This window comes from Tupaia chinensis, unplaced genomic scaffold, assembly GCF_000334495.1.
Source record: "Tupaia chinensis unplaced genomic scaffold, TupChi_1.0 Scaffold000270_2, whole genome shotgun sequence".
Lineage (NCBI taxonomy): Eukaryota > Metazoa > Chordata > Mammalia > Scandentia > Tupaiidae > Tupaia > Tupaia belangeri.
The window spans coordinates 26,471-46,759 of record NW_006159751.1 but is presented as its reverse complement, the minus strand read 5'-3'; the positions used below and the strand labels follow the sequence as shown (position 1 = coordinate 46,759).

Here is a 20,289-nt window from a genome sequence, read left to right as displayed (position 1 = left end):
ATACAATTATCACTCCCGTTTGTTTTCTTTTTCCTTTTTTTTTTTTTTTTTGAGAGAGCTTTTTGCTATAGGGTGCATGTGCTCACCAGAAAGACAGAGAGAGACAGAGAAACAGAAAGCAAGAAATAACCCCCCAGGGGGGATGGCCACACCGCAATCCCTTCTCCTCCATTCTCCTCTCAGGATCTTGGGAATGCACACACACGCGCCCGGTGTGAGTTTAAGCCACCAGGTCCAGGACTTAAACCATGGTCAACTACGTAGGAGTCCAGTGACCCAGCCATTACGCTAACTGCTGGTCCCCTATAACTCCCATTTTAAAGATGAGAAAATACAGGTTCTGACAGGTTAAGTAACTTGTCCAAGGTCACATGACGAGGAGTGACGGAGCCAGGACTCCAGCCCAGGTTCGAAAAATCATGTAAGATGGCCTGATTTTTTTTTTTAACCGGCTCCCTAATTTGGGTTCCACTCCAGCTTCAAGGGATCAGGGGAAGCCAGAGCCTCTTCTTTGACAGCATGGCCTGCTGTTCCTGTGATGTGGGAAAAAGAGGCATTTCCTGCTTCTCTGGCCAAACTCTCTACCCTCCTGCCCACTGCTCCCTCCCCTCCAGGAGACCTCAGCTGCACTCCTATAGGTCCTCTCGGACCACCCTGGCACCTGATACCCCTGGTACTCCTGGGCTGCTTGCTGAGATCTGAGCCCCTGACCATAAAATGGTCCCACATTGATCTACAGAAAAAAAAAAAAAAAGGCATTCTGGACATGGGCCTCGATGCGTAATATCATTATGGAGTCAGCAGTGCATCCCATCCCATTATCGCCTGGCCAGGCTTCTCCGAAGCGAGCCTGGCTGCAAATGGCTTTCTCCTGTCTGGAGGGGTGGCAGGGCACAGCCCCTATTTACCCTCCACTGCCGGAGGAGAGATTTTATATTTAATTGACAACTGGCTGCCTGCCACCTCTTTGCCTCGTTGGGCCCAGGCTCCAAGTCTGATTTTCTCATATGCTTCAAGAACAGGCTTCTCTCCTCTAGGTCCTCTGCTGCCCCAGAGAGCTCCCAGATGCACTCCCGCCTTTGTTGGTGTGACTGGACAGGGGATCTTAGAAATCTGTAGAGGCAAACCCAGGAGCTACAGGAAAAGGATGGGGAGAGGACTGTAAATCTACTGTCTGCCACAAGCAGACACAACATTGGAGCAGGCTCCTTACACTCACTGCCTCTGAATAAGGTGCTGCCCTCCTCCCCATTGACAGATTGAGCTTTGATGAGGTGCCCCGCAAACCCAGCTACTAAATGGCAGCTCAAGACTCTGAACTGAGGCCCCTATGACTCTACACTCATGCCAGAGCTAAGAGAGTGAGAAGTAAGAATACGGAAAGGCCAGCGTGCACCCAGACCCCACAGAGCCCTTGCATTGGAAGAGCTATCAATAACGCCTTGTCTAATAATGATTAACTTCACAACGGCGAGAGCTGGACACTAAAATCGGTACGGGCCCTTCTGAGTGACCACACAGGTTGCAAACCCATTAAGCCAGCCCCGCAGGTATCCCGATGTAGTTGTGAGAGGGTAACAACAGTGAAGGTCATGGATCACAGCTGATTACCACTTACCATTTCCCCATCCTATCTGGGCCCAGGGTGTGTGCATTCCCCACCCCTAAGTGGTGACCAGTGGTGCCACTGGTCCCTTGTTGACCTCAGTTTGTCAGCCATCCAGTCATCACAATGCTGGCATCCCCAGGGCCTCGGCCCACTTAGAATTGGTGCCACTGCAGGAGGAGGGGAGGTCCCTGCACAAATAAGCAGGAATACAGTGGAATTCCCTAAACAAAGAACAGTCTCTTCATCCGTTGTGGCAGGAGCTCAGGTGGCAGCAATAGAGATCGGAACACTGCCAGGGGTCCTGGGTTAGTCCTCTCCACGTGGCATTGGACAGATCAGTTTTCCTCTCTGAGTATTAGACTCCAGTGTAAAACGCAGGCACTGGCCACATTGGTGACTCCTAGTGGGGCAGGGGTATGCCACGAGTGTGTTGCATTCCTCAGGTGTTGGGGGTGGAAGCCCAGGCAAGTTCCCAGAGACCAAGAACCAGAAAGGAGAGGCAGAGGCAGGTGCTCACACAGCAGGAGCAGCAGAATGCTCCAGATGTCTTTATTAGGGCTCGAGCACAGCATGACAGTGGAAGGCATGAGGACAGGGCAGCAGTGCCCAGCCTAGGCATGCCTCAGACACACACAAGGGGACAGCTTTAGAAAAGGACTGACCAACACCAGGGAGGGGCAGGAAGGGGTGGGAGTGGAGAGAAAGGGCTGAGGGAGGGGCAGAGGCCGAGGCTGAAGGGGTCACCTGGCCTCTGCTATTGCACGCATCCTCTGGCCACAGGCCAGGAAGTACAGTATTGCAACTGGTCTCCTCTTGCCCGAGGCTTCCCCTTCTCAGACCCCTGAGCCAGATAGGCAGACAGACCCCTGCCCTGCCCGTCTGCCCAGCAGCATCTTTTTAAAACAAGTGGACAAAGAGACAGAACCAAAAAAGAAAAGAAAGGACAAAATGCCCCTCAGTTATGGACAAAGATGGGATGGAGAAAGGAGTGGAGGAGGCTGCAAAGGAGCCCCTGGAAGTACCCCCACACAAGTGGGGCATGGGGTGGGAGGTAGAACCCCAATCTGGGGTGGGGCAGGGCTAGTGGAGCAGTAACCCTGGGGGCAGTCTGGCCTTCAACAGACTTCAACAGACCATCTGCTGACAAGGGGAACACTCCCAGGAGAGAGTAGCCTGGGACTATCCAGCTGGACTGGCAGTTCCCAGGTGCATTTTTCCTGGGACATTCCACACATATTCAGCAGAGACAAGGAATCGGTGAAGGGAAAGGGGATGGGAAACTTGGGGGTGGGGAGACACAGCCTAACAAAGAAGACAGACCACCAATAGCACGTGCACTACACACAAGAGTATAGTATGTATGAATATAGATACTATATGTGCATATATATCTCTTCAATGTACAGTAGAACAGAACATCAGACCCAGATGGCTCTGGGCCCCGAGGGTCGCATGGGAGATTTCCACCAGTCCTGCGCAAACAAGGATATCTGAGTCTTTCCCAGCGAAAGATTCTTGCCTGGGTTCCAGAGTTTCCCTAAGCCTCTGGCTTTCTGTCTGTCTGCCTGTCTCTCTCACGTTGGTGCCGCCTTAAGAGAGGGTGAGGACTTCAGCCTGGGCATAGTTGGACGAGAGGGCGTCTTGGCAGGTCTCTGTGTTTAAAGAGCACAGGTGTGAGACACTGGGACGCACGCTTTCGGCTCAACATTGCCTTCTGGGGGTAAGGAATTCAGCAACAGAAAGGGAGAAACAAAGAATGAGATGTTAGAAGGAAGCCAGCTGCTGACCCACAGGCTGTGGGTTAAGGAGCAGTTTGGGAGCAGAACTGGAAGACATGGAGAACCCAGGGCTAAGAGGCCAGCGAGAGCAGGGATGTGTCAGGAATGGAGTGAGCCCTACATCACCCTTCTGCCAACTCAACTCTGGATCCAGGTAACTCAAATCATGCTGCAGCTCCTCTCCGTACCTGCTCAGGTAAACGACTAGCTCCAACAACCACTAGCATCTCGGGTCTTCAAAGCACCAGGACAGTGTGGAGAGGAATCACAGCTCTGCAACCCGGTATGGAGGCAGACCTGGGTCAACAGTGCAGGGATTGGGGGGAGGAGCTTCAGCCCTTTCCAGGTCAGTACAGGACAGCCCCACAGCTGTTAGATTTGAGGTCCAGGGCTAGGCCTATTGAGGTAGGGTTGAGACTGGGCATCCAAACCTCACCACTGCTACTCTGGGCTATCTGGTTGTGCAGAAAAGCTTCCATCACTCTTCTGGGGGAAGGATATTCTCATGTTGGAGTGATGCTTTTTCCACCTCTTTAAGTCAGTGCATTGCAGCCACCTCCTTTAACACGGCCCCACTGGCCCATTAGTGTTCTGGGCCTCTGAGAACCATCCTAAGGAAACCAGACAAGCCCAGGGCTCTTCAGATCCCACTCCTGAGGACATGCAGAGTGCTCCTAACATCAACCTGTCCACTAGCGTCAGCAGTACCCATCTCTGGTCCCTACTTGCTAGGGGAAGGGTCCAGGCCTCTGGGCTCCTGAAGGCAGTTAGATCCTCAGATGCCCTGGGGAGAATGCCAGGGTTGCCAAGGTGTCTTCAATGGGCATGGGGTGAGGCAGAAATCACAGCAAACCTGTGAAAGGCCCAGGAGTGCTTGGGAGCAAAAGAACCTATCCCGGGGAGACATGGCCTCCGGTGACTTTTTTACTGGCTTCCATGGGCTCTTCATCCCCAGGGGCTTCTTCTGAGGAACCTCATTCTGGAATCTGCCTATTTGACCCACCAGGGGTTGGGCAGGGATTTCAGTGGGTGATACTCTCTGGCCAGGTCAGAGGAGGCCCTCCTCTTGCAGAAGTCTGTGAAAGGGAGCTCTAGGCTCCTACTCGAGCCCACATTCTAGACTAGTCACTTACCCTCTGAGTCTGCCTCACAGCCATCCCTCCCTGAAGCCTTGAGGGCTGAGCAAGAGATTCCGGTAAGCAAGACTACCTCTTAGGTAGTCCTGGTACAGATTTGAAGGTGAGGTTAAGAACAGCTACTGGGTTGCTTCTCTGTTCTGGGGGAAGGGGCTGAGCCCTAGCTGCCAGGGAAGGCTTCTGAAAACCAAAGAAACAGGTGCAGGTCCGAGTCCAGGCCAAGGAAAAACAAATTGCACTCACAGACTGTGGGTGAGAGAAAGCTCTCTCCTGAGGGGTGAAGCCCAAAGCCTGAATGGGCCTGAGCCACCTCCATGGCAGAGCCCGATGTCCTGTAGACTCCAGGACCCACTGTTCCTTTCTCAGAGGTCCTGATGTGGCTGAGGCAGACGACCTACTCAGCTCTCCTAGTGGTTGGGTCCTGTCTCACCCCTAAACCAGGGAGCCAGAGGAAAGGGAGTGAGCCTATCTCCCCCAGGATATTAGGGGCTCCAGTCTGGCACTGCTGCATTATGTCGCCCAGGGACATCTGTGCCCACCATGGGGGTGCCGTGAGCATGCCCATCCCTGTAGGAGGGAAGAGAAAGAAGGAGGCGGTGGGTGCCGTGGAAACTTGGGCTCTTGACAACTCGGGGCTGCCACAGAAATAGCCGCTTCAGCTCCCTGAACCAGAAAGGCAAGTCAGAGGAGAAAATAGCTGGTGACCGTGCTAAACTGGACACCCAGTTCGTCGTGTCCCAGTCCGGGCCTGGACCCCAGTGCCAGGAGCCCTGTGGGGCAGCACTGGACTTCATGAAGAGGCCGGGCTCTCAGGCTCACCGAGAAGGGCGAGGATGCCCAGCCTCTCCAATCTGCTCCATGGGCCTCCTTGTCGCTGTCATTTGTCACTCAAGGCCTGTCCCCTCTGAAAAGCGGTTGCATGGATGACCCCTGCATCCCCTCTTCTGAACTCTTACGGGTCACTTAGTTTTGAGAGCAAATGGAAGGCTAGCCCCACAGATGGCAGCAGGGCTAAGACCTTTCCAGAAGGGACATACGGCATCTGCCCAGGGCTGAGGGAGGTGAGGAGATGGGGCTGCTCCAGGCACAGTCTCTGTGCCACACCCCAACCTCAGGGAGCAAATCTGATTCTTCTGCCCAGGGGGTGGCCCCCAGATTGTTCAGTCTCCGAAGGGCCCAATGCTGCCTTGCCATGCCTATCCCTGCCCACCCTGGAAGGAGCAGATATGGACCTTACTTAGTCATTCCCTCCACAAAGTTGCATAATCTGGCTAAAAATTGCCGGGAGCGCGGCTCTGCTGTCAGGTCTAATTCCCATCAGGTGAAACAGGAAATGTCGGCTGAGGCGCTCTGGCTCCTAGGGCTGAGGACGGCCCGCGGGGGGAGGGTGCCCTGGGCGGGGGAGGGGCTGGCTGGCAGGTCCGGCCCTGCTGGGCGTGGCCCGACCCTGCTGGGCGTGGCCGGCGCGGGCCGGGCAGGCTGGCTGCCTCAGCATTTCCCCTTGCTCGCCCTGCGCAAGGTGTACCCCTGTTCACCCAATGACTCACAAACCTGTTGTGCTCCGGGCTCGTTAGGTAAATGAATACACTTAATTATAGAAATTAGATGAGTCTCCGGTTCTGGCAGGAAAGCGGAGCGCAGAGGATGGGTGGGTGCGGCAGGTGACTCAGAGGCAGGGCTGGGAGTTTGAGGGAGCCGAGAGGGAAGAAAAACTGTCGCGGAAGCAGAGGAAGCAGCGTGGAAAGATGCCGCAGGCAGCTCGGCGCACACAGATGGGATGCCGGGCAGCGCTGCTGGGTGTCACTCGCTGAATCTGGCCAGAGGCCCCCTGAGAGAAGGGCCTCCTCCACACAGTCTGCCCACAGCTGGCACGAAGCCTGGGGCTGTGACTCTAGGGACTCCCCCCTCCCCAACCTGTCCCCTGACCAGAGCTGGGTAAGATCAGGATCAGGCTTCTTGTCCCAGGGCAGCACTGCCTGCAAGCACTACTCTTCTGAGGAGTCAAACCTCCTGCACACCAGCAGAGACGCCCCCCGACAGCCTTGGTCCTTGCTGGTCTGGGTGTGGGATGGACAGACAGACAGACAGGCTGTTTGGTTATTCGTTAAAGGCCCCGAGGGATGGAAATGCATTTGCAGTTGTTAAAAACGTTAACATAGGCATGGCTCCCCAGCCTGGCTGACTGGTCCCAGGTGCACTCAGGACCACCCCACACGCCTGGCAAGGTTGGCCTTGGTGGGACCCTGAGAGGAGGGCCGGGCCCAGAGACACAGGTCCTGGGGGTGCTGGCACTTATGGCTCAGGAAGAGACCGGTGGGGGCAGGGTAGAAGCCCTGGGAGTAATGTCCTCCTTGCTCTGATTCCCAACTGAACATTTCGGGGAGCTTCATGCTTTGGAGGAGGTGCTCAGGGTCCTGAATCTTCCATCCCGGCTGGCTCCTTCCCACCGCTCCCTGCAGACCCCAGGAGAAACGCTGGCTAGGAGGCGTGAGTGTGCCTGTTGTGTGTGTGTGCCAGGACAGCCAAGGAGAGCTACGGGGCAGAGTGTCCGGGGGGTGGGCTGGTAAGTGGGTGGAAGGGAGGGGAGAGCAGGAGCTTTCTTGGAGGGTAGGGTGAGCTGTATCGCGATGCCAGTGGAGACAGCCCCAGACTGGTTCCAGCCGCTCCTGCTATGTTGTTTAGACTCCGGGACTTTTCACAGCCTTGGTGAAGAAAAGGCACATGGGTCAGAGGGTGCAGCTGTTCACCAGGGCAGCTCCGTGAGCTCCATGCTCAGGAACCCTGCAAGGTGGCGGCCAGGCCGAGTGGGAGGGCCTGACTTCCTGGAAGAAGTTTCTTCGCTCTCCCTGGACTCCTGGGGAAAGACTCCAGGGCCCCACACCGTGCAGATTTTTGTCCTGTCCTATCCCCAGGTAAGCTCCCCTCCAGCTCCTCAAAGGCCCAGCAGCACAAAGGCCCCACAATCTCCAAAACCCTCCTTCTCGACTGGAAGAAGCCCTAATTACACCTGGTGCCTTCCTCCCAGGAAGCTGACACTCTGACTCCTGGGCTTGGTTATTCGTTAAAGGCCCCGAGGGATGGAAATGCATTTGCAGTTGTTAAAAACGTTAACATAGGCATGGCTCCCCAGCCTGGCTGACTGGTCCCAGGTGCACTCAGGACCACCCCACACGCCTGGCAAGGTTGGCCTTGGTGGGACCCTGAGAGGAGGGCCGGGCCCAGAGACACAGGTCCTGGGGGTGCTGGCACTTATGGCTCAGGAAGAGACCGGTGGGGGCAGGGTAGAAGCCCTGGGAGTAATGTCCTCCTTGCTCTGATTCCCAACTGAACATTTCGGGGAGCTTCATGCTTTGGAGGAGGTGCTCAGGGTCCTGAATCTTCCATCCCGGCTGGCTCCTTCCCACGGCTCCCTGCAGACCCCAGGAGAAACGCTGGCTAGGAGGCGTGAGTGTGCCTGTTGTGTGTGTGTGCCAGGACAGCCAAGGAGAGCTACGGGGCAGAGTGTCCGGGGGGTGGGCTGGTAAGTGGGTGGAAGGGAGGGGAGAGCAGGAGCTTTCTTGGAGGGTAGGGTGAGCTGTATCGCGATGCCAGTGGAGACAGCCCCAGACTGGTTCCAGCCGCTCCTGCTATGTTGTTTAGACTCCGGGACTTTTCACAGCCTTGGTGAAGAAAAGGCACATGGGTCAGAGGGTGCAGCTGTTCACCAGGGCAGCTCCGTGAGCTCCATGCTCAGGAACCCTGCAAGGTGGCGGCCAGGCCGAGTGGGAGGGCCTGACTTCCTGGAAGAAGTTTCTTCGCTCTCCCTGGACTCCTGGGGAAAGACTCCAGGGCCCCACACCGTGCAGATTTTTGTCCTGTCCTGTCCTATCCCCAGGTAAGCTCCCCTCCAGCTCCTCAAAGGCCCAGCAGCACAAAGGCCCCACAATCTCCAAAACCCTCCTTCTCGACTGGAAGAAGCCCTAATTACACCTGGTGCCTTCCTCCCAGGAAGCTGACACTCTGACTCCTGGGCAGCCACAGGTTGGTGGGGGACTGTGCCGGTGGCGGGAGGAGGCTCGGGCCCACTCACTCCTGGTCCCAAGTGAAGCCTGAGTGCAGAGAAGCACGGCATGGGATGGCGTGGGGAAAGTTGTCGAGTGAGCACTGGGAGTGTGGTGATGTTAATTGCCACACTTGCTTAGCAGGGCCTGTTTCCCAGCAACCCACCTGTTCCCTCTCGAAGGTCACTCTAATTGGTGGAGCTACATGCTTGTTGCCAAGAAGCAGTGTGGAGGCATCTTGAAAATAGAGCAGCCAGGCCCCACGGGCACCCCAGAGAGAGAGGGTGGTGGGACAAGGTTCCCCTGCCCCGTGCACACACGTGTGCAGCCTCCACCTGGGCACAGCTGCTCTAGTACCTCCTGGTTCCTCACAGCCTCTTCCACACCTCTGCTCCATAGAGCCTCTCACAGCATAGGAGAAAAGCCCGAATCCTACATGGGTGTGGCACCCCTTATTGACACGTTCTAGTCATTTTCCTAACAAGCTCCAGCCAGACCAAGGCACTGTGTCTGAATGAGAAGGCAGTGGGAGCCACTGTATGTTTGGGATGGGAGCGAAGTACACATCCGGGGCCCCAGGATTGGGATGCAGGGGGACCATGGGAACACAGGCAAGGGCCTAACAGGTCCGAGCACACTCCATCTGCAGCTACTTAGGTGGGCCTCGGGGCCCTGTGCTTCTGGGCGCCAGACTGCTGCTCCTGCCACCCAACAGGACACACACCCAGTAAAGCTGGACACATACCTCTCAGGGCCTAGTTCGTCAGGTGGCCTGGGGATCCCATAGGAACTGTGAAGCTAAGAGGACCAGGGGAGACCTGGGAAGGTGTCCTGGGAGCCCACATGGGCTGGGCAGGTTAGGTGACATCTTCAGGGACACAGAAGCAGCATGGGCTATTCCTACAGCAGTCACTGTCCCTGCCTCACTCATCCCAGTCTGGGTCTGGGGCTCAGGGACAGTGGCAAGTGGAGGGAGTAAATCTGGCCAGGAAAGAAGCAGCCAGAGAACCCAGGGACAAGCTTTGTTGTAGGGGAGTCGTGGTTTATCCTACAATTAGGCAGGGTGTTTAGGGAGGTGAGGTCACAGGGATAGGGCAAGAAAGAAAAGAAAGGGAACGAAAACTGGGTAGAAGGAGTACCTGATCTTAAGAGCCCTAGTTCTCAGCCACTGATGGCCTCAACCGTTCTCCCTCATTTCTAGCCCCCCCAACCCATTTGCAGAGAGGACTCTCTAGCTCTACCACCCAGCTGCTGCCCTGCCCCTGCCTTGGTTGGGGCCTGGTGGGGCCCATCCAGGGGATGGGCTGCTTGCTGAACTCTCCAAATCCTTCAGAACATTCCTCAGGCAAGACCCACTCCCCCTGTCCACCCAAACCCCTGGTCATCTCTAGCTGTCTCAAGTATAGTCACATCCCAGGTGCCGGCAGGTCTGGCTCTACCCATCCTGGGCCCCAGGAACACGTGGCCAGAACCAGGTTCTCTGTTGGTCACTCCTGGGACTACTGTCCTAGGGAAGCCTTGGCTGTGTTTGAGGGAGGCCTAGGGAGAGGCTGGCAGCACCCCCGTGGGGCCAGGCCTGAAGGCAGCAGTGGGACTAGAGGCAGAGCATCTGTTACAAAGGGAAGGGCCGGGCCCTGACCTGGGTACTCATTCTAAAAGCGGGGGCGTGTCCAAGGCAGAGGAGATGGTGGCCATGGTCTCAGGGGAGGCGGGGACCTCAGGCTCTGTGAGGGGGACCGGGGAGACTCCGTTCTGTGGGGGCTCCCCACCTGCCCAGCCCGGGGAGCCATACCTTTGCGGACACTACCATCAGCACAGGCATAGTCCCCGGCGCTGAGCAGGAAGCAGGCAGCCGCCTTCTTGTTCCGGTCTCGGGTGCCTGAGCGTCGCAGGGCCCGGCGCTCCTCGGGGGTAGGGGCAGAGGCCAGGGGCTGGGTGAGGCCAGCTCCCTCCTCGTCTGACAGCACCGCATTGGCATCGCCATTCTGCTTAGAGTCTGAAGGGAGAGAGAAAGGAGGCTGTGTGAGAGGTGTGAGAGGCTGCTTGGCCTTTCTCCTGAGGTCACTTGGGGCCTCTCAGATCTCAGAACCAGGGTGTCACCTCCCTGGCCTGAGGAGGGGGGTCCAGCATCTGCCTCAGGGCAGAGCAAAGGGCAGGATGCTGTGTTCTGTGTGAAGGCCAAATGCCCCCCAGCCATGGCCTGGAGTCTTTCTGGGTAATGGAGCTGGCAGCACAGAGGCCCTCCAGCGGGGACGCCCAGGTCTGCCTGTGGAGGCTGCCATCGGATCAGCCCAGGCGGGCAAAGGCTCTGCATCCTCCTTGGGTCTGGCTCAGGCTGATGCTAGGGTGAATCTGCAGTCCTGTGGAGAGTGCCTGGCTTGCTGGGTGCAGGGGTAGCCCCAGCAGGGTTAAACCTATAAAGTGGCATTCATGGCTTAGTCCTGGACCATCTGAAGGCAGTTATTCTTGCTCACTAGCACCTAAGCCAGAGTCTATTGTCTAAGACCTTGGGCCCTCTGCTCTGGGCTCACCTGTCTGGAGAGGGCCCTAGGGAAGAGGTGTCAATTCCACTCCCCATAGCTGTGGGCTCTGAGCCCCTATCAGGCAGCTGCACAGGTGAAGCTGGGGCCTGGGATCTGGGTGGGGGGCACTCAGTCTGAAGACAGTGGCCCTGGGAACCAGTAGTTAGCGTAATGGCTATGTCGCTGGACTCCCACGTAGTCGACCGCGGTTCGCGTCCCGGACCCGGTGGCTTAAAACTCATGCTGGACGCGTGTGCGTGCGTGTCCAAGATCCCGAGAGGAGAATGGAGAAGAAGGGATTGCGGCGTGACCATCCCCCCTGGGGGGGTGATTTCTCTCTTTCTGTCTCTATGTCTCTGTCTGTCTGGCGAACGCATGCACCCTATAGTGAAAAATCTCTCCAAAAACTAACTAACTAAATAAATAAATAAGACAGTGGCCCTGACATAGGCCAAACATGCCCTTAACGTGGCTGGGCTTGTTAGGGTCAGGCTAAGGGTGTGGCTGAGAGGGCTACAGAGACATGTACTTGAGGAGTGGGCCTAGAGACTTCTACAGTTTGGTGTTAGGATCCTCTCCGAGCCCTGGATGGGCCTCAGAGTACACTGAAGGTTTATATTCAGGAGTCAGGGAGGGGGCACCACTTTGGTGAGAGAGAAGAGAGAAGCCTATGGGTACTCTTCTCTCAAGGTCTTTGGAAGACCCAGGCCCCTAATGACCCAAGGGAACAAATGGCCCCTGCGTGTAAGATGGGCAAACACCTCCAGGCCACAGGTGAGTGGCCAGAGTCTGCTACCTGCCCTGGAGGGCTTGTCCCACTGTGTCCCAGAGTGTAGCCGGGAGCTGCTGCCTCAGTCTCCTGGTCCCAGCCCAGCTTCCCCACAGCCTGGCAGCCAGTGTCTCTGCATACCGAGAATCTTGTGCCTGCCCCAGGAGCCCAGCCTGAGCCTCACAAGGACACACTTCCCACTCTCCAACCCAACTCTACACTGCTGGGGAGTAAGCGGATTCCTATCCTCTGTCTCCTGCCTTGGGGGAGGAGGGGCAAGCTTTCTTGCTGTGGTCTTTCCATGGCCTTGAAAGCCAGGAGTCTGGAGCCCAGGCCCGTCCCTTCCAGGATGCAGATACCTCCACTTCCTCCCCTTTCCAATGTCTGGCCCACTCCCTCCCTCCCCAATTCTTCTTCCATCCCATGTCAAATCCTGAGCCCAGGACTCCATCTCGCCTGTGCTGAGCAGATGGCAGCCTCCCACCGCCGCTCCGTTATCACATTTATTAGGCCAAGAGACACCAGGCTCCAGTGTTCGGGGAGAAGTGATTCATGTGTTGATGCACCTTGGAAGTGCAGCTGCCCTGCTCTCTAGCTAATAATGGCGGCGCCTGACATTTGTAAAGTGGTTTTAACTTCTCAAAGGCTTTCATGCCTGTCATTCACATGGGTCTCGTCCAAGTCTTGGGGGTGAAATATTGCTATCATTCCCATTTTACAGGTGAGGGATCGATGCCTGGAGAGGCTGACTGGTCTCAGCAACAGCACGGTGGCCGAGATGGGGTTAGAAAGCAGGGCTCCTACAGTGTGGCCGAAGCACTGCCCATGGCAGCCTGCATGGGAGGGAGGGGGGTACTGGCTCCCTGATCGGATATTCACGAAGCTGGCAGAGAGCCAGAGGAGAGGGGAGTTCAGCCCCTCGTACAGGTGTACCTCTTACTTAGGGATGCCTGGCCCGCATCCAAGGGCTGAGGCTCACCTGGGAACTCCCACGGCCCCCGGGGAAAAAGGAGTCTTCCTTCCCAAGCCCCCGTCTCACCTGCCCGCTTCCTCTCCATCATACCCTCCTCCCGGGCAGGGGGGCTGGTGTCACTGTAGGTGCTGTCCCGGGGCGAGGTCTCCTCCGACTTGCAGTAAATGGGCGACTCAAGCTGGGCCGGCCGGGGCACGTGCTTCTTTCGTTTTTTGGGCAGCTTCTGCTTGGCCATGGCCAGGGAATAGTACATGCCGAAGTTGTTGACAATGACAGGCACCGGCATGGCAATGGTGAGCACTCCGGCCAGCGCACACAGCGCCCCCACCAGCATGCCTGACCACGTCTTAGGGTACATGTCCCCGTAGCCCAGTGTCGTCATAGTGACCACAGCCCACCAGAAGCCAATGGGGATGTTCTTAAAGTCAGTGTGGTCGTTGCCCCTCGGGTCGGAGGGTCTGGCCCCGATGCGCTCAGCGTAGTAGATCATGGTGGCAAAGATGAGCACCCCCAGCGCCAGGAAGATGATGAGCAGCAGGAACTCGTTGGTGCTGGCGCGGAGCGTGTGGCCCAGCACGCGGAGCCCCACGAAGTGACGTGTGAGCTTGAAGATGCGCAGGATGCGCACGAAACGTACCACACGCAGGAAGCCCAGGACGTCTCGGGCCGCCTTGGATGACAGGCCACTCAGCCCCACCTCCAGGTAGAAAGGCAGGATGGCCACAAAGTCGATGATGTTGAGCAGGTTCTTCACAAAGTCCAGCGTGTCGGGGCAGCACACGATGCGAACCAGGAACTCCAGTGTGAACCACAGCACACACACGCCCTCGATGTAGGTCAGAATGGGCTCTGTCTCCACCTCCCGCCGGAAGCGCACGCTGGTGATATTCCCCACACGGTGAATCTCTGTCACGTTGCGATCGATGTTGAAGGCCTCATGAGTCTCCAGGCAGAAGGTGGTGATGGAGACCAAGATAAAGAAGAGAGAGGCGAAAGCTACCACCTGTGGGTGGGGAGGATGGTAGAGGCAGCTGTTAAAACAGGGATGATGCGCCCAGCTGGGGACAGGGACCTCTGTGCACTGGTCACCAGGCAGTCCACTAGGCAGGATTAAGGCTCAGAGTCAGGGGCTGGGATTTCCTCTTCGGAGGGTCTTTAGCCATCGGCTTGGCTGCCCTAGGGCAGTATCCCAGTCTTTCTCATAAAAGACAGGCTGCTCCTGACCAAAGCAATGGTCAGGCAAGTACAACTGCCCAGCCCTGCCCCTGATGGCTCTGCCTGCCTCGCTCCTGCTGGTGCTTCAAGGTTCCTCACACTGTCATGGTGTACAGACCATCTGGAAACCCTGTCCCATCAAGTCTAATCCAGGAGGGATAGGGCAGGGCCTGAGTTTCTGCATGGCTCATGAACTCCCTGGTAAGAAGGTTTGTCCACAGACCACAGCAGGAGTAACGAGGCTTCAAGGCAGAGGTCTTCAAAGTGAGGTCCCGGACCAGAAGCACCAGGTTCTAGGAACTGGCTAGAAGCACCAATTTCAAGCCTCACCCAAACCAACTGAATGAGAAATAACCAGAGGAGGGCCTAGCAATCTGTTTTACCAAACCTACTGAGTAATTCTGATGCACACTAAAGTTGGGGTCCACGGTTTAAGGGGTGCACAGAGGCAGGGGGATGCAAGGAATGACTCTGGACCTCTTTCCGTTGGCTAACTCTCTTAGCCACAATTCCCACCATGACCCACCTCCTTAAGCCATGAGTCCTAGTCCCTTTCTCCCCAGTCTCACCTCAGGATGTCCCCACTGACTGCTCAGACAGCAAGGATGTCCCTGGAGGAAGATAACATGCACAACGGCAGGAGACAGGGTGGTCTGCCTAGAACAGCCAGTCCTGCCTCTTTCCGTAAGCTGGCATTTCCTGGCACACCAAGCTCCAAAGAAAGATGAACCACACCCATCGGGACCAGACAGTGGCAGCGGCTGATCCTGACAGCTGCTAGGATCCAGGCTAGAATGATGACAGCGCACTCGGCAGAGGAAGGGCTGGGTGTAAGTGTCCAATCATTATGAATGGAGATGAAATGCATGTGTAATAACAGCAATTACGGCGCCTTCATCTGCTATTCATGCCGTGCATTCACCACTGTTGAGATGCCCGTTGCCGGGGTCCAGTCTCACACCGCCTGCCGCCACCTGCCATGCTTGGAGGGTGGGGCTGGGCTTCTTTCCTGAGTAGAGGGCTCAGCCTCTTTCCTGAGTAGAGGGTTCTGTGGCCCTCGACCACTCAGCAACCCCCATGCCTGCTCTGCCCTGATGTCCACCTGCGCTGGGGCTTTGCCCCCTGTCCTAACGAGGACCCAGATTCACCTCTCAGAGAGTTTTTCCTCCCTCTGCACTGGGCAGGGGAGGGGGCACATCCTTCTTTGTTTGTTTGTTTGTTTTTAAAGAATGTATGTTTTTAAATAATTTTATTTAACTTTATTTATTTATTTAAATTTAACCAGAGAGAGATAGAGTGAGAGTGAGAGAGGGAAAATGAGAAGGCAAGCCACCAGGTCTGATACTTAACCATGGTCAGCCACGTGGGAGTCCAGCGCCCTTAACCACCACGCCACCTGCCGACCGCAACACAGCCTGTCCTTAGTCCTGCAAAGCCGCAGTGGAGGATCACACTGCGGGGCAGGGGGAGGGTGGGGGAAGATACAGGAAAATAAGCGAGAAGCTGGACTGCCAGGACTTGTGGAGCAGGAGCAAGTCTGAGGAGGGGATTACAGGAATGAACGTTCTTCACTGTCTATTCTGTGCCTGGCACTGGTAGGTCCCCTGTGCATGTCACTGCCTTCAGTCCTCCCAGTGACCCTGTGTGGCAGACCTCATCTCTGGTCTTGCAAGGATCAGAGAGTTTGCATACTTGCCTAAGGTCACACAGCCTGCAAAGGGTAAAACCCATATTTGCACTCAGAGCTACGTGCCTTCAGAGGCTGTACCTCCTCTTCCTACCACATCGTCCTCACCACCTCCTGAGCAGGGTCAGTCCACAGGCAGCCATCTCCAAGTTGTCAGCTCCCTGATGCCTGTTATGTCCCGCTCAGGGGTGGATACCCTGGGCTCAGAACAGACACCTTCACCCACTCCAACGTATCTCACTTACCCTTGGACTTGGACGGGCTGGTCACAAACAGCAAGGAAGAAGGTTGTGGCATGAGGGCATTGGATCGCAGATACACTTTAACTTTGCCTGGAGCTTCTCTTGCCTAATTTTTGCTGGTGAAGGTAAATTCAACTTCCTTTTCTGGCCTCACTTTTCCTCCCCTGTGAAATGGGCTCTCAGAACCAGACAGGCTGCTCTGAGCACTCAGTAAATGGCTCCAGCCCGTGGGTTCTCCATAGCCATCCCGAGATGAGCCAGTGAAAGCACCTGCCCGTGGTCATGGCAATATTGGGAATCCAAAATCCTGGTACCACCTCCACCCCTGAGGAACAGAAGGCATTGGAGTGACAAGTGGGGAAAGTGGACCCCAGTTCTGCCAGGAAGCTGAGAAAGCAGGAGCATTTTTTCTCTCTCTCTTTCTCTCTCTCAGGAGAAGTTAGCTAGGAGAGTTGACCCACCTGGGAGTCCAAGCGTGAGGTTAATTAGTGGTTTGGAAAAACAAGTTCAGGAAGCACTGCCAAGGGGTTGAGCTTGGAGAGGGGGAGGGATGGGGTGGCCCTGACCAACTATAGGACCCAGGGACCTGCCCACCTTCCTCCACTGCCAGGCCACAAACTCTCTGCAGCAGGCCAGTCTCCTGCAGGCTCGGCAGGTACGAACAACTCCCCTGGCTTCGTGTCTTCCTAACCTCTTCCCCTTCTCTAAGAAAACAGACTGTCCCCTCTACTGTCTTTATCCCTCCCCTCCACGCTCTCAGACGAGGGCAGGTAAGAGTGGCCACATGTACTCCTTTCTCAGGGAAACTGAGGCACAAGAGAGGGCAGATGATTTGCTCAGGGGAGGGAGGCCAGGTCTTCTGCTTCTCAGCTCAGCGCTCTTTCCACGTGGCCCCTCTGACTGAACAAGCTGGACAATCCATTCCTTCTTTAATGAGCTCTCGGTTGGCTCAGTCTCTCCTGCAACTTCCCCAGGGCTGAGCAGCAGGAGCAAGGCAGGCCCCTGGAAGCCCTCTTTCCCCATAGGAAACAAGAACTGGGGCCTGGCCTTAGCAGATCTGGAAGCCTGGGCTCTGGGTGCATGGTCCAGATGGGTCCCAAGGGTACAGATTCCCCTTCAGGGCCCCAATTATTCCTTCCTCCCCTAAACCACTCTCTGGACTGAATCATTTCATAACTGGTTGACTCTGTTCACAACTCAGTCTTTGCCAAGCCTTCCCCTCTAGGGGTAGGATACTGTTTTCTTTCTCACAACTGCCTGGATTGGGGTTTCCCAGGACAAATTAGGGGCCAGAAAGGAGGAAGCAGTGGCTGCAGCAACACAGCCCTGCGTGGAGGTCAAAGCCTCGTGTTCGAGACTTCTATGCATCCCCTACTTGCCACCCTGCAGAGCTGGCAGAGTGTATCTGAGCTCTCTCTCCCACCAGCCCCTGTGCTCACAGGCTAAGGGCAAAGAAAGCCCAGATGCCTCACCCTGGGGTCAGATGGCCTGGGCTCCTCGTCCAGGTGAATGGTGGCCGCTGTGCCTGTTTCCTCAGTATAAAGGGGGCAGCACTAGTACCCACCTTGCAGTTACTGTATGGAATGAGCTTCTCTATGGCAAGTGTCTGGCATACAGTAAGTGCTCAATAAAATGGTGACAGAGCTGAGGAGGTGTTCCCTGGGGGGCCCTGCATGCAGCTGCTGAAAGCCAGCTGGATCTGGAATCAAAATATCATGGAATCCTTGCTGTTTAGAAACAATAAAAGATTTGGAAGGCCACCCAGTGCAGCCACTTTCTGCTCTTTTAGAGACGAAGAAACTGAGGCCCGAGAAGTGACTTGCCCTGGTTTCCATGGCTGAAGCTGCCAGTTCTTTCTGCTGAAAGAGGACACAGGGCATGGATCCTGCTGTTAGTCAGAACTGCACAATCAGAAAACCACTGGTGCGAACGGGCTTCCCAAGGCATCTCCTCTCCTGCCTGCTGGGAGGACACAGGAGGTACCCAGCCATACGCAGGGTAGTGCTTCTCCTCGGAGCTTCCTGCCCCTCTGGGCCCTGCAACACGTAGTGCTGGCTGTGTCTCTTGGGGAGCTGCCCACCTCCAGAGGCTCAGGTGTTTTAGCTGAGGGGTCAGTCTCTTCCACCAAGCCCCCAGGACTCTGTATAAATGTGAAGTCACACACTTTCGGGTTCAAGCCAGGCTCTGCTGCTGATTGCCTGCGACCCTCACTGGCAGTTAACACAGAGTGTGTTAGCCTCTTTGCCCCGAGGACCTGAGCACCAGGACCAGCAGATGGCACAATGGTTACATTGCTGGACTCCCACAGAGTTGACTGCAGTTAGAGTCTGGTTTCCATGGCTGAAGCTGCCAGTTCTTTCTGCTGAAAGAGGACACAGGGCATGGATCCTGCTGTTAGTCAGAACTGCACAATCAGAAAACCACTGGTGCGAACGGGCTTCCCAAGGCATCTCCTCTCCTGCCTGCTGGGAGGACACAGGAGGTACCCAGCCATACGCAGGGTAGTGCTTCTCCTCGGAGCTTCCTGCCCCTCTGGGCCCTGCAACACGTAGTGCTGGCTGTGTCTCTTGGGGAGCTGCCCACCTCCAGAGGCTCAGGTGTTTTAGCTGAGGGGTCAGTCTCTTCCACCAAGCCCCCAGGACTCTGTATAAATGTGAAGTCACACACTTTCGGGTTCAAGCCAGGCTCTGCTGCTGATTGCCTGCGACCCTCACTGGCAGTTAACACAGAGTGTGTTAGCCTCTTTGCCCCGAGGACCTGAGCACCAGGACCAGCAGATGGCACAATGGTTACATTGCTGGACTCCCACAGAGTTGACTGCAGTTAGAGTCCCAGACCTGGTGGCTTAAAACTCGCTGGGCAAGTGTGTGTGCACGCCCCAAATCCCCAGGAGAATAGAGGAAGGGGGCTGCGGCATGACCATCGCCCCAGGGGGTGATTTTTTGCTGTTTGTTTCACTGTCTCTCCAGGGAGCTCACATGTGCTATAGCAAAAATCTCTCAAAAGAAAGAAAGAAGAAAATAAAACTGAACACCTACTATGTGCCAGACACTATGCTGTGGGAATAGCAGGAAAAAAGTGGAGCAACACCCTTCCCCTTGGACCTTGCCTTCTAGTGGAAGGAAACTGTCAGCAAACACAAGGCAAATCCATAGTACGTCAGGTTGTTATGGGGCAAAATAAAGAGGAAAGAGGAAACAGGGGTAGGGGCGGGGGAGCTACTTCTAATAGAGGGATCGGGTCAGGCCTCCATGCTAAGGTGACACCTGAACAGACACTCCTGCAGGAGTGAGGGAGGGAGCCATAGGGCCATCCAGAAAGCTCAAGAAGAAGTTACTAGCAGCGCAAAGGCCCTGAGGCCACTGTATGGCATGTCTGGCCATACAGGATCAGAGTAGCACCTACCTTATAGGGTTGTTTTCAGGATGCAAAGAAATGGTACTTGTAAAACTCAGGCAGAGCCTATAGTGTCTCAGGAATCTGGCACAGGCTGGGTGGAGGGGAGAGGTGACAGACACCAATCATTGGGAACGGAATACAATCAGCGGGGGCATGGGATAGGAGCCCAAGGAAGAAGGGCCAGGGAGACAGATGGACAGATAAACATAAGGCGACTCATGCCCAAAAACCTATATTAAGGAAGGAGTGTAGGAGAAGGAAAATCGAGAACAGAGCCAAAGACGCTTGCAGAGGAAGATCTGTGGGGATGGGGTGAGGGGCTGAGCCTTCTGGGGAAGTGAAATCCTAGTGCCCAGCAGTCCTGAAAAGGGAGTGGGGCAATCTTGGAGGTAAGAGGCAGGAAAGGAGAGGATCTTCCCAGGAAGGCATCTCTGAGCTGCCCCTGGGTTCCTAAGAGAGGGCCTGCACTCCAACAGAGAGAGGCCCTCCTCTCCTCACCACTGGCTCCCCTAAGAACAGAAGGAGCCCTGGCCCCTCCCATGCTGAACCAGGATGCCCTGGTTCCAGGGTCTAGAGTCAACCTCTCCCTGTGCATGCCCTCTGCAGAGAGGGGCTTTCCAGGGTGGTTGGATTGCCTGGAGTCAATGAGCCCCTGCCCCAGAAGGGATCCAGCCCCGCCCAGAACACTAAGGACCTACTATTCAGTCAAAAGGACATCCTGGTGACTGCTCATCCATGCCCCATGCTGTCCTATTTCTGCTTGGGTTGATCTCCTGGCCAGGAAATTCCCCCTTTCCCTAACTGCAAGGTTGAGCACTACCCACATTGGAATTTTATTTATTTATGATTTATTTATAACCTGCCTCCTCCTAAAAATTATTTAACAGAGCCTGCCCAGCTCAACTTCCCTCTCCTCACT

The 20,289-nt window shown here is 55.8% G+C and overlaps 1 protein-coding gene across 1 annotated transcript in view; it reads right to left on the bottom strand.

The window, feature by feature from the left end:
• Positions 1–2,131: 2,131 nt before the first annotated feature.
• The window catches only part of KCNC4 (potassium voltage-gated channel subfamily C member 4), a 25,007-nt gene continuing 6,849 nt past the window's right edge, over positions 2,132–20,289 (bottom strand). The window contains 3 exon segments of the mRNA XM_006149559.3: positions 2,132–3,261; positions 10,356–10,559; positions 12,894–13,830. Of these exon segments, the coding sequence (XP_006149621.1) occupies positions 3,200–3,261; positions 10,356–10,559; positions 12,894–13,830 (1,203 nt within the window). The 3' untranslated portion in view covers positions 2,132–3,199.